The 19,003-nt window shown below is 30.2% G+C and overlaps 2 protein-coding genes across 3 annotated transcripts in view; both read left to right on the forward strand.

Annotated features, from left to right (window-relative positions):
* LOC130677536 (autophagy-related protein 16-1-like) overlaps nt 1-12,846 on the forward strand; it is a 193,613-nt gene extending 180,767 nt beyond the window's left edge. Inside the window, exon 14 of one of the 2 annotated variants that reach the window (XM_057484328.1) lies at nt 12,323-12,846. In XM_057484328.1, coding sequence (XP_057340311.1) covers nt 12,323-12,419 — 97 coding nt within the window. In that variant the 3' untranslated portion in view covers nt 12,420-12,846. The remainder of the gene's footprint in view (nt 1-12,322) is intronic. The other variant, XM_057484336.1, reaches the window with a different exon arrangement.
* A 2,319-nt stretch (nt 12,847-15,165) lies between these two features.
* The window catches only part of LOC130669976 (uncharacterized), a 36,075-nt gene continuing 32,237 nt past the window's right edge, over nt 15,166-19,003 (forward strand). Inside the window, exon 1 of the mRNA XM_057473147.1 lies at nt 15,166-15,468. Coding sequence (XP_057329130.1) covers nt 15,411-15,468 — 58 coding nt within the window. The 5' untranslated portion in view covers nt 15,166-15,410. The remainder of the gene's footprint in view (nt 15,469-19,003) is intronic.

Consider the following 19,003-nt stretch of genomic DNA (forward strand, 5'->3'; position numbering starts at 1 on the left):
TGCTGGTGCTGATGATGCTGCTGCGATGCGGGTGGTCGAGTAAAGATACACATGAAGATGAGCATACGGGAAAATTTATAAAGACTTAGATAGTAGCAGCAAACCTGTGATTTAAATTGAGAATAGCCGTGATAATACTCGGGGAAGGGAGTAAAGAAATGGGGGAGAAAGAGTGAGTGAAGAGTTTCCGATAGTTGACGGTGACGGTGATGAAACCGAGCACTCTCACTTGTAATATATAGGAACATGGAGTAGAGAGAGTGTTTAGAACAACGGGCACGTAGTGAGGACGATGCGCAATCGAGAGGAAAATTAGCTCGGCGCCATATAGATATATATATATATGTATATATGGCATACAAGTTACGCCCGTATCTAATTTAAGATTCTATTTATGTTTGTTTTGTGGGGTTGGATGCCTCGTGTAGAGAATAGGGGAATAGAAAAGTTTTTGATTGAGAATTTTCTTGGAAAATTCGATGGGGCAAAATTTATCGTACCACATATCTTTACAAAAATTTATGAAACAACTCTAAATTTTTATTTGAGGCTCAGAATTTTTCCCATACATAATATGGCATCAAGTGAGATAAATATAGTAGGAAAAATAGACCACCCCGAAAATTTTGTAAAAATTTTTTTTCTCCAATATTGTTTTTAATCATCATTTACGTCTCTCATAAACTTTTTTGTACGATTTCGAGTCTCCCAAATTTATTTTTAAATTTTTTTCTTAAAAATAGTACACGGAGAGAAAAAAATAGTTCTGATTCCTATGCTAACATGGTAACCATTACTATGTTACATAGGAACGAAGATTTTTGTGAATATGCTGGAAAAAATCTTTAGAATTGTGGCAAAAACATAAGTGATGGCTCATTCGATGCGGAATCAAATTTTGAGCAAGATGTGTTTCTTATTTTTTTTATTTGTCAAAATTTCAATTTTTTATTAACAAAAAACATGAACAAATTAATGAATCTTTGATATTTGTTAATATCTCAATAACTATAAGAGACATCGAAAATCTAAAAAAAGATCTTTAAAGGGGAGGAAAGTTGAAAATCGGATTCCGCGCGGCTGCGGAATCTTACTCTAACCTCAACGCGCCAATATGACAGCAACCGCGCGGAATCCGATTTTCAACATTAAATAAAAATTATTTTATATGGAGCTAGAATTCCAGGAGTCGAGACTTTTTTTCAGAAAATTTCTCCTCTTTAAAGATCTTTTTTTAGATTTTCGATGTCTCTTATAGTTATTGAGATATTAACAAATATCTAAGATTCATCAATTTGTTTATGTTTTTTGTTAATAAAATATTGAAATTTTGACAAATAAAAAAAATAAGAAACACATCTTGCTCAAAATTTGATTCCGCATCGAATGAGCCATCACTTTTGTTTTTGCCACAATTCTAAAGATTTTTTCCAGCATATTCACACAGGATATTCACAAAAATCTTCGTTCCTATGTAACATAGTAATGGTTACCATACTAGCATCGGAATCAGAACTATTCTTTTCTGTCCGTGTATACTACACATCAAGCGATCTAGGGACATTTCAATCTGCATGTATAATTTCCTACTCGAGCCGAAGGCGAGAGTGGCGAACACGCGGATTGGAAAAAAAATTTTGTTTTTTACTTTTTTTTGAGGGATGTTTGATTTTTCCCACTCGGTAAAAAAAAGTTTTTGCTATGGCGATTAAAAATTTAGTTAAAATATTTCCAATAGGAGGCAAAAAAAGAAGATCCAGCATATTTGAATCCACAAAATTCCATTAATATTTCTTTATCGGCCCCATTTTACCCGCTCTTCCCCGATATGTGTATGGCATTAAGCGAAGCTATATACATATTTATAAAAATAAATAAAAACAAAGTTAAAATCTAGTAACATGAAATACGAGTAAAAATAAAAATTCCTACGGCATATATTATGTATGGCCGCTAATACCATCTGTCCTATAAATAATACCGAGAAAACTCAACAGAACCGAATTTAAAAAAACGTAGAAACACGTAGGCAACTGTAGGTTATAAATTTATAACTGTCACGGTTTATTGCTTGTCAATTGACGCTCGTCAGTCTAGTCTCGAGTTTAACATTCAGGCGGTAACTATTCCCAGTAAAGTCTCTTACATGAAATAACAAGAATTCCTTAGTTTAACAATATTCTTTAACATAATATGTTAAAATGTATGTTGTACATGAATACAATAGGGGTTTCCTTTTCCATCACGCCTCGACCTTTCGTCACTCCTAAAGTGAAAATTCTCTCGCGTCTCACATTCCACTGAACGTCACCACCCTTCACCTCTTTCTTTCTAACCACCCTCTCTCTCCGTCCTTCCTAAACTATCTACACACACATATATATATATATACTCTTTGGCAAGTATAATAGATCGCCAGTACTTTTTCACTTCCAGCAATATACTGATATATATATATTGTTCACTTTAAGTAGAAATAAATACGAGTTGAAAAAAATAAATAAAAAAAATTGAAATATTAACCATTTTAAAAAGTTGGTACTAAAAAATATAAAAAAAAATATATATATAAAATGCGAATTTAGTTGGGATATTGAATATATCGGGAGTACATAGAAGAGGAAAGATGATCTGACGGTTTCAGCGGTCGCTCGGTGGTCTAGGTAACTAGTCGGTGGTCGAGGAAACCAATTCGGGAGTCAATTACCGCAGCACGGCTTCTGGCTGGATAGAGTCTACAGGGGAGCAGGCATAATTGCGCGTGGATTATTTCCGTTCTAGAATCAGTTAACGTTATCAAGTATTTTACCCTGGGTGGCTGCAGTAAAAAAAAAAAAGTAGGAGATAGGCTAAAATTATTACCAGCTAAATTTTTATTTAAATTCCTTCAAATAATATTTCTGAATGAACTATCGATTTTACATATAAATTGTAAGATACCTTTATTGTAAGAAATTAAATTTAGTAAAAAATCATTTATATGTAACTTTATTTAATCTCCAATAGGTTAACCAGAATTTAAACTTTTTATAGATTTTTCGCAGAAAATTTTATTTTTATTTGACTGATTTAATTTTACTTGGCGTAAACTGGGCCAGACGAATAATAATTATTGTTGTTATTATTGTTGATTAAAATCAATAGACAGAATTCCAAAGTAGATTAAATTAAGGGAAGGAGTTGTTTGAAATTCTGAAAATTCGGCGGCGGCTTTGGAGCTTTTGCTTGTAATTAAGTTGGTTATTCGGGAAAAAATAATAATAATAATATTAATATTAATAATAGTAATAATGATCGGTGCATCCGGTGGCAGTGTTGGAGCTTCTTGAGCTTCATGGAGGTTAATTAGCCAAGAGAGTTAGTTAATTTAAATAAAAGTTAACTCTTAAACATACACTTACTCCCTAACTATTTAAACTTTTTTTTTTATATTAAATTGCGACGCAAGAGCTTCAAGATGGAGGATCCTGGCTGATAGCGGTAAGGGGCGAGAGGAGAAAGGGTGGACGTGAAACTTTTAAGCAAGTCCGGCATTAACTTATGCGGGGTTCTGAAAGATATATCTTTCCTCAGCTCCTGGATTTACCTGCTCCTAAAACTGATGCCCAACTTAAAACCAAGACGATCCCATTGTCTTGATTCTGTCACATGAGCCCATATTTTTATTCAAAACGCCCTTATTTTATTAGATCTGCGTCAATTGATAATTCTTCTAATCGACAGTAACTAAAAGCTATATGGCAATTTATAATTACATATATTTACATATGGCTCATTTCTTATTCTGTAATTTATAAAGTGCCATACTTATTTTACAAAAATTTTTTTTACTCTTATTATGGTTAGTTATGGCACACATGATTAATAGATGGCGGGCAAAACGGGTAAATTTTTATACATTTGAATTCGGTGAATCTGTTTTTTTTTTTTTACTTATAGATAACGTAATTAAATCAAATTTTCAATTGTCATAGAAAAAAAAAATTTTCCCGAGTGGGCAAAACAGACCATTCCCCAGGAAAAAGTAAAAAAAAAAATTATTTTTATTAATAAAAAAATGATTAAGGTAGGGAGGGGCTTGTTGATCACTTTTTGGTTTGACCTTCCGTAGAACTTCAAGACGATGCATCGGATTTAATCAATTCATGGGCTGTTAGGTTTGTAATTTAGTCTTCTTCAAAAGGTCTAGCGACACAAAAACGATCCGAATGTAAATTTACAAGTTATTCCCGGAAATGCGCGAGCGCTCCAAATTGCTTAATGTGCCCCACTAATGGGACTAGTTGTGCAATGGCTAAAATAAACGGAATGAATGTATAGAATGATATGAATACAACTTAAAATTGTGATTAACAAGCAAATATTTATTTATTATGATTGTTATATACATATATTATTATTATAACTCTGATATTTAAAATCAAATCAAACAAAAAAAAAACTTCCCAATTTTTGAATTATTATTAGACTTTTTGTATTTAAAATTATATAATGAAGAATAATTATTAAGTAAATAAATATCAAATTAAAGTAGTGACTAATTATAAGACCAAAAATATTGCTAGATGATTAACAATCCCAAATTATTAAATCATTTTTGTCACTATCATAATTGCATGTATACTAACATAAAGGGTAGACCAACGCTCGGTACGCATTTAATGCATTCAGCGTAACTAGTCCCAAATGAGGCAACAAAGTAAAAGTTAAGTTATAAACAAGTGATAAGAGTTGAAAAATAAATAACCATACATAATCGAGAGCAATGATTAAGTTATCTTTGAATACTGACGTGATCACGAAAAAGTATTTTCATGATACCAGCATCGAAACTTGAAGGTTCAGTGTCTCTACAGCCCGTCGAAACAAGCTAATTTCAAGCCAATGCTGCAAACAACTGCTAGCGAATTCGTTATTCAAAAATACCTTCATACAACGGGCAGAAACATGCGTGTTTGCCCACAATTGTTTCTGCCCGGTGTCAGTTATATTCAATGTTCATTTGCAGCCTTATTACTCTCATTTGTTAACTTGTCACTTCGTTTTACTCATTTAATTTTTTAAGTGACAGCTTTAATTAACCAAATAAAATTACTAAAAAATGAGTGAAAATAACATTTTTGTCTTATTTGCTATTTAATAAGTGACTGTAAACTATAAATTTCTCATTTTCTAACAGTTCTCCGCATCATGGGCTTGAAATTAACTTGTTTTTTACTTGCTGCTGACACTGAATCTTGAAGTTCCGATGCAGGTAATCATGAAAAATGTACTGTGTGACTCAGGATAACACACGATTTCAGACTGCGGGTGATGTCAACCCTAACTTGCAGCTCAGGCAGTCAACTGCACCCTAGTCTGAAATCGTCTTGTTTCATTCCTTGTCATACAATATACTATTTCATACGAGTATAGGAGAAAAATTCTGAAGATTTTTTTTTTTGGCATGGAAAAATATATATGTGAAAATTATATGCAACATATATGTCACCTATATAACATATATGTGCGCAAAAAAAAAATATGTCAACTAAATTTTCAGATAAATGTATGCATAGATAAAAACATAAATGCTTACATAAAATTAAAAATATATAATACATATATTATAAATAAATGCTATATAAGTGGAGATATATATGTGGCCTTATAAGTAAACATATATGTAGACATATATCGAGAAATATATGTCATCATATATGCAGACATATATGTAAACATATATTTCTCGGTATGTGTGCACATATATGTCTACACGTATGTCGACATATATGAAAACATATATACGAATCTATATGCAAACATATAAACAAATAGATATGTCTATATATATGTAAATATATATGTGAACATATGTGTGAAATGTATGTCGAGATATATATTTTAAATTTAATTGTGAATTGTGGAAAAATTTTTAATAATATTCTACTATACGTACCCTGATTAAAAAAAAATGATTAAAAATGATTTCACACGTTAAATGTCCATAAGAGACAGGATTAGAAATGATTTGAAGGATTAAAAAGTATTTAAAATGATTGAAAAACAAATCATTCTAAATACTTTTTAATCATTTTTTTTAATCAGGGTATACAAATATATGACAGACGTATGTCTGATGAAAAGCATATATATAAATTATTTCACAAATGCCGCTGGGTAATAGATGGCGTAACTGAATTGATATAAACAAATTGAACTCTGTTCGGCAAAAGGCCCGGTAGCTCAACTGCAGAATACTCGCGTGAGAACGAATTGGTCTGGGTTCGATTCCAAGCTCGGGCAAACCATATTATTTTTCTCGCCTCCGGGCGGAAAGCGTCAACTTTCGTCCCGCTGCACAAAACGAAGTTGCCGCTTTCCGCCTCCGTCGAGGAGAAAAATAGTATACACTCCTCAGGAAGTAAATAAGAAAGCCTCAGATCACACGTTTGTTGATGAACAAGTACATGTGATCTGAGACATTTCTTACTTTACTTCCCTAGGTGTGTAATATACTATTTTCTTTAATCATTAATAAGCCCTACACTAAGTAATCCTTTTCTGATTATTCCTAAATCGTTTCCTGTACCAATTTCCATAAACAAAAATTCCAATTCTTGTCGACTAAAAAATTATGTTTAAAAGTAATCATTGTATATATATATATATATATATATATTAGGCTGGGCCAAAAAAATTGACTATTTTTTTTTTTCATAGCTATATCGAAAATATTATTCAGAATGACAAAAAAAAAATTTCATGAAAGTTTGAGCTCTTAATATTAATTTTAAGAGGACTATCATCGCTATTTTTAATTTTATTTCATAATTTGATGTTTTATTTCAGAACTGCTAAAACATTGGCGTAAAAAAATTCATTTCCACTTACTCTTATGTAAAATTAAATTCCCTACAAAAAAGATCTGATTGAAAATTTTCGTCAGACAAGCCGTTTCCGATTAATTAAGCTTAATAAATTGATATATTTTTTCGATTTAACATTTTTACTTTTGAATTTTGTAACTGACGAATCAAGAAATATCTAAAAAAGATCATGACAGATTTTCAAAGGGAATTTAATGCTCTACAAAAAAGGCCTCTTAACATTTTTTGCTAAATTCACTCCTTCGAAAGTTATTCAAAGTTGAATTTGAGTCAAAACGATTTCAATAACCTGAATAACTTTCGAAGGAGTACATTTAGCAGAAAATCTTAAGAGGCCTTTTTTGTAGAGCATTAAATTTCCTTCAAAAATCTGTCATGATCTTTTTTAGATATTTCTTGATTCGTTAGTTACAAAATTCAAAAATAAAAATGTTAAATCGAAAAAATATATCAATTTATTAAGCTTAATTAATCGGAAACGGCTTGTCTGACGAAAATTTTCAATCAGACCTTTTTTGTAGGGAATTTAATTTTACATAAGAATAACTAGAAATGTTTTTTTTTACTCCAATGTTTTAGCAGTTCTGACGTAAAACATCAAATTATGAATTAAAATTAAAAATAGCGATGATAGACCTCTTAAAATTAATATTAAGAGCTCAAACTTTCATGAAATTTTGTTTTTGTCATTCTGAATAATATTCTCGATATAGCTAAGAAAAAAAAAAGTAGTCAATTTTTCTGGCCCAGTCAAATATATATATATGTATACTTATGCGTGCATATATGTATTCCTATATGTATGTATACAAGCAATCACATATGTGCGCATATATGTGCACATATATGTCGACATATATGTACGCATCTATCTGTGCATATATATGTCTTTTATATTTTTATATAAATGTCTAAATATACTTATGCATATACGTAGGTATATATTTTACAATTATCAAAATATATATTTTTTATATAACTTAAATATATTTTGGCGCAAAAAAAAATATGTCAGAATATATATTTCATATAAGTAACATATATTTTTATATACGTGACATAGGGGAGGGAGGGGCAAAAGGGGGTACTTAAGAAAATACCAAGTTTTCCAGGACTCAAATGCGCTAAATCTTTTTTTTTTTAATGATATTCAAAGTAAATACGAGAAATTTTCAGTTACCGTTGAAAAAAAAAATTTTTCATTTCTGCGGGCAAAGTGGGGTACCCCCTAAAAAAAGTAAAAAAATAAATTTCTGGATTTTAAACGAATTTGATTAAGTTGAATTTTTTTGCAAGTAATTTACATGAAGAAAAATAAGATTTTACATGTTTATTGGATACAAAAGAAGAAAAAAAATTTTTAATAGTTTTTATCATAAAACAAACGTCATTACTATTTTTCAACTGACAATTGATTTTTGAAAAAGTTTACCAAAAAACATTCAAAGTAACGCTTAATTATATTTACAGAAGTGATTTTGGAATGTTTAAAAACCATTTAAAATATAAAATTTTTTTTTATGATATTTTGGGGGTACCGCGTTTTGCCTACCCTACCCCCTTTTGCCCCCCTTCCCCTATATAATACATATATGTTTGCATATATTTTCCGCATATATATATTTTCTAGGGGTGTGCGAATATCGTTCGAATCGAATCGAATATTAATATTCGATTCGAAATTCGAATTTTCGAATTATTCGAAAGTTCCCGAATAATTCGAAAAAATCCGAATAATTCAGAAATTTTTGAATGATATAAGAATTTGCGAATAATTCGCGAATACTTCGAACAGTTTGCGAATTATCGAAATATCACTGGATTTTCTATTGTTTTCAATTTGAATTCCATTACATCGTGTATCAAAATATTCTACTTACGAATAGTATACTTTTTGATTGAAAATCAATTACCCGAAGAGAACAATTGTTCAATTTCAATGTATGTTCATCTCTGGCAGTAACATAAAAAATCTAGATACTAATATTGGCAAGAGATCTTTTCAATTTATTTTGGTTTTTATAATTATTAATTTCCGTTTCACGGAAAAAAATGAACTATATAATTTAAGAACGACAACCCCCATGGAAAAAATTTATATGTTGAATATATTAAAAATATATTACTACATATAAATCATATATAAACGTAATATAACAAATATATACGTCCAATATACTGAAAATATAAACGAATATATGCTACATATAAAAAAAATATAAATAGAATATATATGGAATATATAACTTTTGGCCGATTTTCGTATATATAGAATATATGTTCAATATAATGAAGTTATATGTATAATATATTTTGTATGGATAATCATCAAGGCAGTAAAAGTTCAAAGAAATATATACAAAATATATTGGCTTTATATTTAAAATATAATTGATAGAATATATTCTGAATATATGTTAAATATATGTATTTAGTTTATAAGGAAAATATGATAATTAAATATAACCAAAATATATGTGACGTATACTTAAATTATATTAAAAATATAAGTAGGTATCTCTAAAAAAATATATGCAGATTATAGAATGTATACACTGTAAAAAGAGCAGTGTTAAAAATGGACTCATTTTAACTCCGCCCGGTGTTAAAATAAAATTACACCGGTGTAAGAGAATTAACTTTAATATAATTCAAATATACGTCACATATATTTTGGTTATATTTAATTATCATATTTTCCTTATAAACTAAATATATTTAACATATATTCACAATATATTCTATCTAATTATATTTTAAATATAAAGCCAATATATTTTGTATATATTTCTTTGAACTTTTACTACCTTGATGATTATCCATACAAAATATATTATACATATAACTTCATTATATTGAACATATATTTTACATATACGAAAATCGGCCAAAAGTTATATATTCCATATATATTCGTTTATATATTTAGTATATTGGACGTATATATTTGTTATATTACGTTTATATATGATTTATATGTAGAAATATATTTTTAATATATTCAACATATAAATTTTTTCCATGGGGGAAGTAAAAAAATGATAAAGTGATCAGTAAATACCATCATTCTAAATAGTAATTTTTTAATTTATGATTAAAAAACGTGAATAATTACAGGATAAGTATGAAAATTTATTGTCTACGCAAGTAAAATTACTATTTGTACTTTAAAAAACGTAACTGATACTTAGAAAATTGACGACACGTATAATAAGATTTATTATTTGGAATGTTAAAATTCCCCATATTGATACCCGGGTTCCGGGTTATAATTTCAAACACTAATTTTTAAAGTTTATTTTTTTCCGTGTTGAAAAAAATTTATAAGAAAAAGATTACACATGCAATATTTGGAAATTCTCGAAATTAATTTCTCCAAGTTTTTTTATAGAGAATTTCCAAATATTGCATGTGTAATCTTTTTCTTATAAATTTTTTTCAAACGGAAATTAATAATTATAAAAACCAAAATGAATTGAAAAGATCTCTTGCTAATACTAGTATCTAGAGTTTTTATGTTACTGTCAGAGATGAACATGCATTGAAATTGAACAATTGTTCTCTTCGGGTAATTGATTTTTAATCCAAAATTATATTATTCGTAAGTAGAATATTTTGATACACGATGTGATAGAATTCAAACGGGAAACAATAGAAAATCCAGTGATATTTCGATAATTCGCGAATTATTCGAAAATTTTTGAATTATTCGAAATTTTCCGTATTTTTCGAATTATTCGGATTTTTTCGAATTATTCGATTCGAATTTCGAATCGAATATTAATATTCGATTCAGAACGAATAATTCGTGAGTTTGAATTATTCGCACACCCCTAATATTTTTATGCAGGTTAGCCTGAGCACCGGATGGCAATTGATAATCACGCAATGTGCTCTCCTCCAGTAACCCTTTCTTTTCACCATTTAAACTTTTGTAGTAAGTTGTTTAGTTTTCGAGATATTTCGATTGCACAACTTGCCCCTATAATCAACTAGCCCCTTCTGACCTTATAATAAAATTGTTCATATCTAATCTAAATAAAAAAGAGATTTACAATACTGTTACTACATAAACTGCCGAAAAAATTAAATTATTGAAGATAAACAATAACTTATAAAAAAATTTAACCCTTAAATTCATATTAGATGCGGCCTCCATAATATTCTGGCTGAATATCATCCCCCTTTATTAAAAAAAAAAAACATGTCACCTGTGCATCGAGAACATACATCTTAATTAAGCAGACTGAAATTTCTCAAATATTTTTTTAATTAATTCTCTAGTAACCCTCATACCCTGAGACATCACATGCATATTTTTTTAAATTTAAATAAAAAATTATGCATTTAAGGGTTAAATGTATCGAACAAGACACCGTGTGTATTTTTTGTGTCTGACAACAATACATTTAATCCACTGAAAAATTCATAAAAAAATTCAAAAAAAATATTTGGGACACTCAAACTTTTTCAAAAATGATAATGAGTTTTGTAAATGATTATTGATTACTAAAATCAATTTTGGAGAAAAAAAAATTATTAGATGGTCCATTTTTCCCGCCCTTCCTCTATATATGATATGCATGGCTAAATATTAGGGTGGTCGTTAAAAATTTAATTTTCTCAGGCGCCATAAAAAGCTTCTTTTTAGTGAAAAAATACGTGGGGAATTCGGTCTTTTCGTTTTAAGTAAAAAGAACACGTGCCTCAGGACGATCAAAGTTCATTTTTCGATAGAATCGCGGTTTCTTTTAAATATCTCATGAAATATGCAGATTAAAAGAAAAAACCACAGGTACAATTTTGTAGGAAATTAAATTCATGACAAAAAAGGTCATGATCATTTTTTTTATAAAATGTGTATTTATGAAGATATTTTAAAAAAACTTTTTTAGATCTTATCAATTGGACATTTTAAGGATAACGAATGTTAAAAATAACGTTTTTTCTTAAATATAGACAACTTCGTAACTCGTAACATATCAATTATTAATGCTTGTTACAGTTTCTATATACTGAGAAAAATGTTATTTTCAAAATTTTTAACACTTAAAACGCTCAATTCGTCAGATCTAAAAAAAGTTTTTTAAAAATATCTTCATAAATACACATATTAAAAAAAAAATAAAAATGACCTTTTTTGTCAAGAATTTAATTTCCTACAAAATTTTTCTCATAGTTTTTCCCTTTAATCTGCATATTTCAGGAGATATTTTAAAAAAACCGCGATTCTATCGAAAAATGAACTTTGATCGTCCTTCGGCACGTGTTCTTTTTACTTAAAACGAAAAAACCAAATTCCCCAAGTATTTTTTCACTAAAAAGAAGTTTTTTATTGGGCGCCTGAGAAAATTCAATTTTTAACGACCACCCTACTAAATATAGCCAAATAATTAATTTATTTAATAAAAAAAAAAAAAAACTGTATTTTTATTGATTTGTTTGAATTTCAGAATTGCGGTGACAGCAGTAGCCTGGCAGCCTCATGGAACATATCTGGCATCTGTGGACCGAGCAAAAATGGCAACTGTTTGGGGTGACCATGTCTGATGCCAGATTATTCAACTTTACTCACTAAAAAAAACATCCACTTGTTATTTTTTTCCCTCTTTTTTATACAACAGTCATATACATCACTCGGTCCGTTTACACTTATACATAAATATGAATATATAAATATATATATATATTTTTCGCGTGTTTTTGTGATAGTTTTCTGGTATGAGATTTTATGCAATCTTGTCATTTTAAGTATTGGTGACCATGAGATACTAGATACTAGATTTTTTTTTAATAATAAACAGACAAACTAATTTTACTCAGGTTGGGTTACTAACAATAAATGGTTATAATTATCATTATTATAATTATAATTTTCTACGTAATTTTTTTTCTTTTTTTTTAATTACGTACAAACGCTGATAATCTCATTAATTAATGTAGCTAAACGAATTTTATAACAAGATTAAATGATTAAAACTTTTTTACAGTAAAAAAAATTTTTTTTATTCATTCATTAATTTACTGTTCATCATTATTCTTGTCCTTATTATCTTCTGAGTGTTTGAATAAGCGGGGCAAGATGAAATCAATTTAAAAAATTTTTGTCAAACGACAATATTTTTAAAAATTAAAATTATGGCCAAACTATAAATTCTATTAAAAAATTAATATAATTTTTATTGTATCTTTGATTCTTTGCCTTCAATTTAAATTACAAGTTGACCGAATCGTAATCTCATTCGCGGAAAATCTTCAAATTCTTTCTGCCATTAAAAAAACAAAAAATCATCAAGGAATTTAATTTAATAACCTTCACAAAACTCTATACTTGAGTCTGTGAAATGAATTTTCGCTCATCTTGCTATAGTTAAAGCCAGAGATCCCAAGTTGAATGTCCCTAATTAAAAAATTCCATCTAAAAATAGTTGAATTTTCGTTAAAATGGATCATGAGTTGTCAACAATAGATTATTGATTAACAAAGCTGATAATAAAATAGCGCTATGAGCTGGGAATTAACTTACGGATTGGTGCAATCAAAATTACGGGTTCTCATTCAGTATAAATTAGTCCTGGCGATTGATTTAACGAATTCTCTAGCCCGGTTGTTACTTTCCTACCTCTCACACTCTAATTTAAAACTTTATCTATCTCGTTTTATTCAATTTAAACATCTGTAACAGTGGTGATCGTGATTGCAATTTCCCGGTTTCGGTGATCCTATAAAAGAGGTGCCATCTAAATCGTAACTTGCTTTTATCTTCTTCTCTCCTTCTCTAGCTAAACCCCAGTACCCATCAGCCAGACCCCAGACCCCAGACCCCAGAATCTAGAACCCCGACCCTCAATCTAAGAGTCCAAAGCCCAGCGTTGATTTTAACAGCAGACTCTAGACACCAGTAGCCGATCTGACACTTGCCAAAGAAGAGAACTGAGTATTCTATCAGTGTCTCTCTTGTTGGTTCGACAATTTAAGTCTCACCGCGAACTTGCCAAAGATCGATTCGTTATAGCTCTGGTTCTGACTACTCGAGTTGTCGTACAAGAGAAGAGTGAACATGCCAAGTTTAACGGAAGTGAAACACGTGGCGTCACGCTCGACAGCCGGCAACTAAACTTTTACATCGTTAGTACAGCAGGACACCCAGTTTCAATCATTCTCTTCATACCATTACACAAATATATGTATATATGTGATGCCGCATGGTAAATTTATTGTTCCTATACAATTCTCGTAGACTCATATTCAAAAGTTATTCATTACTGTTTACGCCCGTCATTTGCTCTATTCCTGTATGATGCATTTCTGTCAACTCTTCCCTTTCCCCAAGATTCAGACTATTCTCACTAGTTTATTATTCCAATTCCAAAGTTAACAATTCTGATTATATCAATCAGTTTATTCCATTGGAATCCCAAAGTATAATGAATCCCATTCTCTGGTCAAATTTGTTGATAAGTAAATTTAATTTTTTATTGAAAATATCTTTGTCTATTTTATGATAAAACGGAGAGTTGATCAAAACTCAAGAAAAACCATTAATCCAAGGAGCAAAACAGCCTTTTCTAATCAATTACCAAAATTACCCATTTTGGTTGGGATACGGCGGAGCATAAAAACGGCTATTAAACTCATAAAATACCCATATCAAGCTTACCGAACTATAGACACGAATAGAATTAATCAACATCTTGAGATAAATGACTCGATTTGATACAAAGAGCCCGGAGCTTACAGCAAATCCTATAAGGGATATCTAGCTGGACGTAGGGTTGCCTCAGACACCGCATGCTCTCCGTAGGGAAATGGTTACCTCACACCCTTATCTCCTTTCCTCAACCTCACACCCTTTTCTCCCCAGTGTAACCTTCATTGCTCTCTGCTTAACTCGGAAACTCTACATACATACAATGTTAATGTAACATACCCCCACATTCAAAACCGTATTCCCTTTCAATCCCAATGAAAATTCAACGCTTTGCCTATTCAACCCTCAAAAGGTACGATAGTTACCCACATCAACATGTGCAAGATATTGATACGAAAAAAAAAAAAAAAGAAAATATTCAATCAGTCGAAAAGTTACTCTGCCAATCAATCACCGATGGACGATGGATCTTCTTCTCATCTACTATTCGCTTCTTTTTTTATCAATGTATATATGTACATAGGAACCCCTTCTTTACTCACCCTCACCTTGTATAAAATGCAGCGCCCCTCCATAACCGAAAATTTTGTCCCCGTACCGCCCTCCGAGTCGACGCAGTTCAAGTTTCTGGGCGCTTGCGGCGAGCTTTCAGTCCTGCTCCGTGCGTCATATGATTATCAGCTCTTTTAACGCTCCCGATCCAAGTAAACTCGTATTTCCGCGTATTTTTATTTATAAATTATCACAATTTTTAACGCTTTACTTGATAATTATAAAATATTTGGTTTTTTTTTTTTTTCGGAGTGTGGTGGACTAAGTGGAACTATGATTATGATTATAGTCATGTGATTGGTGATTGATTTGTTTAAATAAATAAATAAAGAAAAATCATGAAAAATAGATACTGGAACTTAATTAGAGATTTATTTGTTCTTGCTCTACTAAATGGTAAGACTGGGTTCGAATCTAGCTCTGGGTAAAAGTGATTTTATTACTTTTTTTTTTTTTTTTGTAGAGTGTAATGAATCGGGTGAATTTCAGGGAATCGAAAAAAGTATGAAAATAATAATAATAATGATAAAAAAAAGAGTAACCGAATGGATAAAGTTTGACTTTATCCTTATCCGTGTAAGAATTTTGCCACTGGCACCTAGAACCGCCGGTGGAGGAGAGAAAAACTTGGAAACCTTTTGAGAATTGAGAAAACTTTGGTTTTCCGACACAGATGGGAAAGTTGCACATATATATAAATGGAGGTCTAGAGTCGAGCAAATAGCATTTTCCAATGAAATTTTCTCGGGTTAGAGAAGTTTGAGGCGGGTGTTTCTCTGGACTCTTGTATAGTAGCTCCCGGTGGTGTTTAAAATAAAATGAAACGGTGACAGGGCAGTATGGAAAACAAGCGGTTGAAGCTTTCAAGCTGAGGAAAATGCAACTACATGTTATTTTCATTGCGGAAGTAATTCTCTAAGGAATTTCTAATTTACTTTAATGATAATTGAGTTTTAGAGAATTTTTATGAGCTTTCAATTAGTGACAAGATAATGCAGTTGTTATTTATTAAATTAACATTGAATTTTGTGTTTTCTTCTATTAAAAATTCTGTAGGAACATGGACTATTTTATCTGGTTGGCGGTACTTAGTTGGAATAGCGAGCACTAAATTATTGCGGGGAAAAGATTGATTCGAATCAGTTGATAACTTTTAAACTATTGAAGTTATGATAAAATTGTTGGAGACTTTTTTTTAGGAAATTTAATTTCCTACAAAAAAGATACTCATGAATATTTGCATAAAATGTATACTTTGACTGGAATTTAAAATTTAAATAAATAGTATGGAAATTCAGAAAAGAATCAAGTGTATAGAATTCTCTTATCTTTAAATTAAAATTCTGGAAAAAATATCAAAGATATGATAAAAATTTACTGAAATAATTTTATAGAGAACTCGATTCTTTGCACAGAAATTCTTTGTCAATTTTATCATAACATCAATACTTTAGCTGGTATTTAAATCTAAATGAATTTATATTTCTGGTTTACGGAACTCGAAGTTCACGGTTCGAATCCACTCCACCCTTTTTTAATTTTTGTCGATTTTTTTTTTTTAAATTTACCATCAATTAGAAAAATAATCTCTAAAAATCCATTAGACACTCTCATCCACGACAGTATTAAAACTTAAAAAATCCGTTTATCGCTTCCCATAACCCGCTCGCGATATTAATCAGCCGTTAAAATATCTGAGCTTTTTTTATCTTACCCCAACTCGGCTAGATTTATATTTGACTATAATTAAAGTGTCAGGTCAGTGATACCGAGGCGCGAAGCACCGAGTTTAAAAAATAAAAAAAATAAAATAGAATGAAGCAGCCAATAGCCCGCGGGCTTCTTTGTTTCCTCATGGTTCCTAGCCCCTCCTCATTTTACAAACCGGCTCGTGAGAAATTAACTAATTAAACAAAGCATTTCATTGTGGTGTTACTCATTTATTTAATTCACCTTTTTGTAACTTTTTATCCTGTAAAATAAATAAAACGTCATGCATGAATTTTTTATTAGAACGCTGATAAATTACCGAGATAAATTTAAATTTATATGTAAATTACCTTCACAAAGTGCGGGTTTATATTAACAAAAGTATAAAATGTAGTGCATATATATATATATATTAAATTTTAAATATTAAATATAAAATAATAATAATAACAATGATAACAGCGGTAATAATAGCGAGACAACGGAATATCAACATTCACAGTTCATCTTGAGTTCAAGAGACCCGGGACCTTTGTTCCGTGTTCTCGGACTTCCGTGCCGACGGTTTACTCCCTCAGAATCTCAAGTGACTCAACTCTATGTCGTCCTCAAGTCATTCTCGTTCTCGTTTTCGTTGTCTGCCCTCCCGTTACGATTAACAGTTTCCTGTTTCTATTCCTTGAGTCAACAGACCGGAGAAAATTTTTGTTTTCCTTGTAAATCTGTAGCTCGGGAGCTCATAAATTAGTATAATGAGCCCTTGAGTTCATGGATGCCGCAAAGTCGGGAGTAAAAGTGGACGGAAAGTAAGAACTTTTTGAAACTTTCACCGAGGACTAAATATCGAAAATATGGCGAAAATTTGGAATTAAGTTTAAAAAGTAATAAAATTTTTTTGTTAAGGATTTCATTTTCTCTGATTTCTTTTTCACACCTCGAACGCGAAGCGGTTCGACATAGAATGCTCTATTGTCGCCAAATTTCTCAGTTCAATCATTAAACCTCTAATTGTGCGAATAAATGATAAATTTTTGAACTTATCACTTATGAGTAAAGCATAAATTGAATATTTTAAAATTGTGATTCGATTCGCTCATTCATACTGTCTGTTAGAAATCAATCACGATTTTTTTTGTCAAGGCTCATTAAAAAAAAAAAAAAAACAAAAATTAGAATTCCCAGGATGTTTTAAATTTTATCAGATCCCGAGAGTGGTCGAAAAGTTATTCTTAATATTATACCGTACCGAGAATAATGTTGACGTCGACGTCGACATCTTGGTAGTCTTGGAGACGGTATCAGGCTCTACTCGTGGTAGTAAAGAAAAGAGGGTAACGAATAAAGTTATGAGTCCGCTTTAAACTTTTCGAAAGAATACTAGTCTCTGTTAGCGGTCTCTTGACTCTTGCGTAACTAAAGAAAATACTCGGGTTTTTTTTATTTTCCTTATATACACTCACATACACTTCCTTCTTATCTTCATATACATATAAACAAATGTATGTTGTGTTGATTCGAGAACATGAGCCAAAAATACTTTTGTCTGATTTACGGCCCTTAGCTCCGCTATTACCCACTTGTAAATATATATTTTTTAAACACCAGGGAAATTAGCTCTAAAAATTTATATTATTTTGTTCATATTTATGTTTATGTTTACACACATATTTTCTTAATATCATCTAGATTTAATGTTTACACATGTTTATTTTATATGAGGATTAGTATTATTATTATTAGTAACGCAGTCCTCGCTGGGATACGATAAAATAAATGAGAATGGAATAAACAAAAAATAGTGAGTATGACAGTGAATGTTGAATTAAATAAAATTAAATAAAATAAAATAGTAAATTCAATTGGGGGTCTGACATAAAAGACGAAAATTCGTTTGACGGATAAACTCAATTGCGGTGTTGAGTTTCGCGGCATCAATACTGGTTCAGATAAATTATTTTGTACTGAATATCACGATTATATTATGGCTATAAAGTTTTTTAGTTGAGTATTCAATAATAATTTGAACAAAAGAAAAAAAAGAAAGAAAGTGGGTGCAGTGGATTCGAACTGTAAACTTTAAATTTAATATTAATTATTCGAAATTTAAACTCTGGCTTAACAATTAATTTTATCGTCAAATTTCCTAAAAGTCATAAGTAAATTTTTTTTTATAACTTTAGTTGTGTTTTATTATTTTTTTTATAAAATAATTATTTTGATA

This window comes from Microplitis mediator, chromosome 1, assembly GCF_029852145.1.
Source record: "Microplitis mediator isolate UGA2020A chromosome 1, iyMicMedi2.1, whole genome shotgun sequence".
NCBI lineage: Eukaryota > Metazoa > Arthropoda > Insecta > Hymenoptera > Braconidae > Microplitis > Microplitis mediator.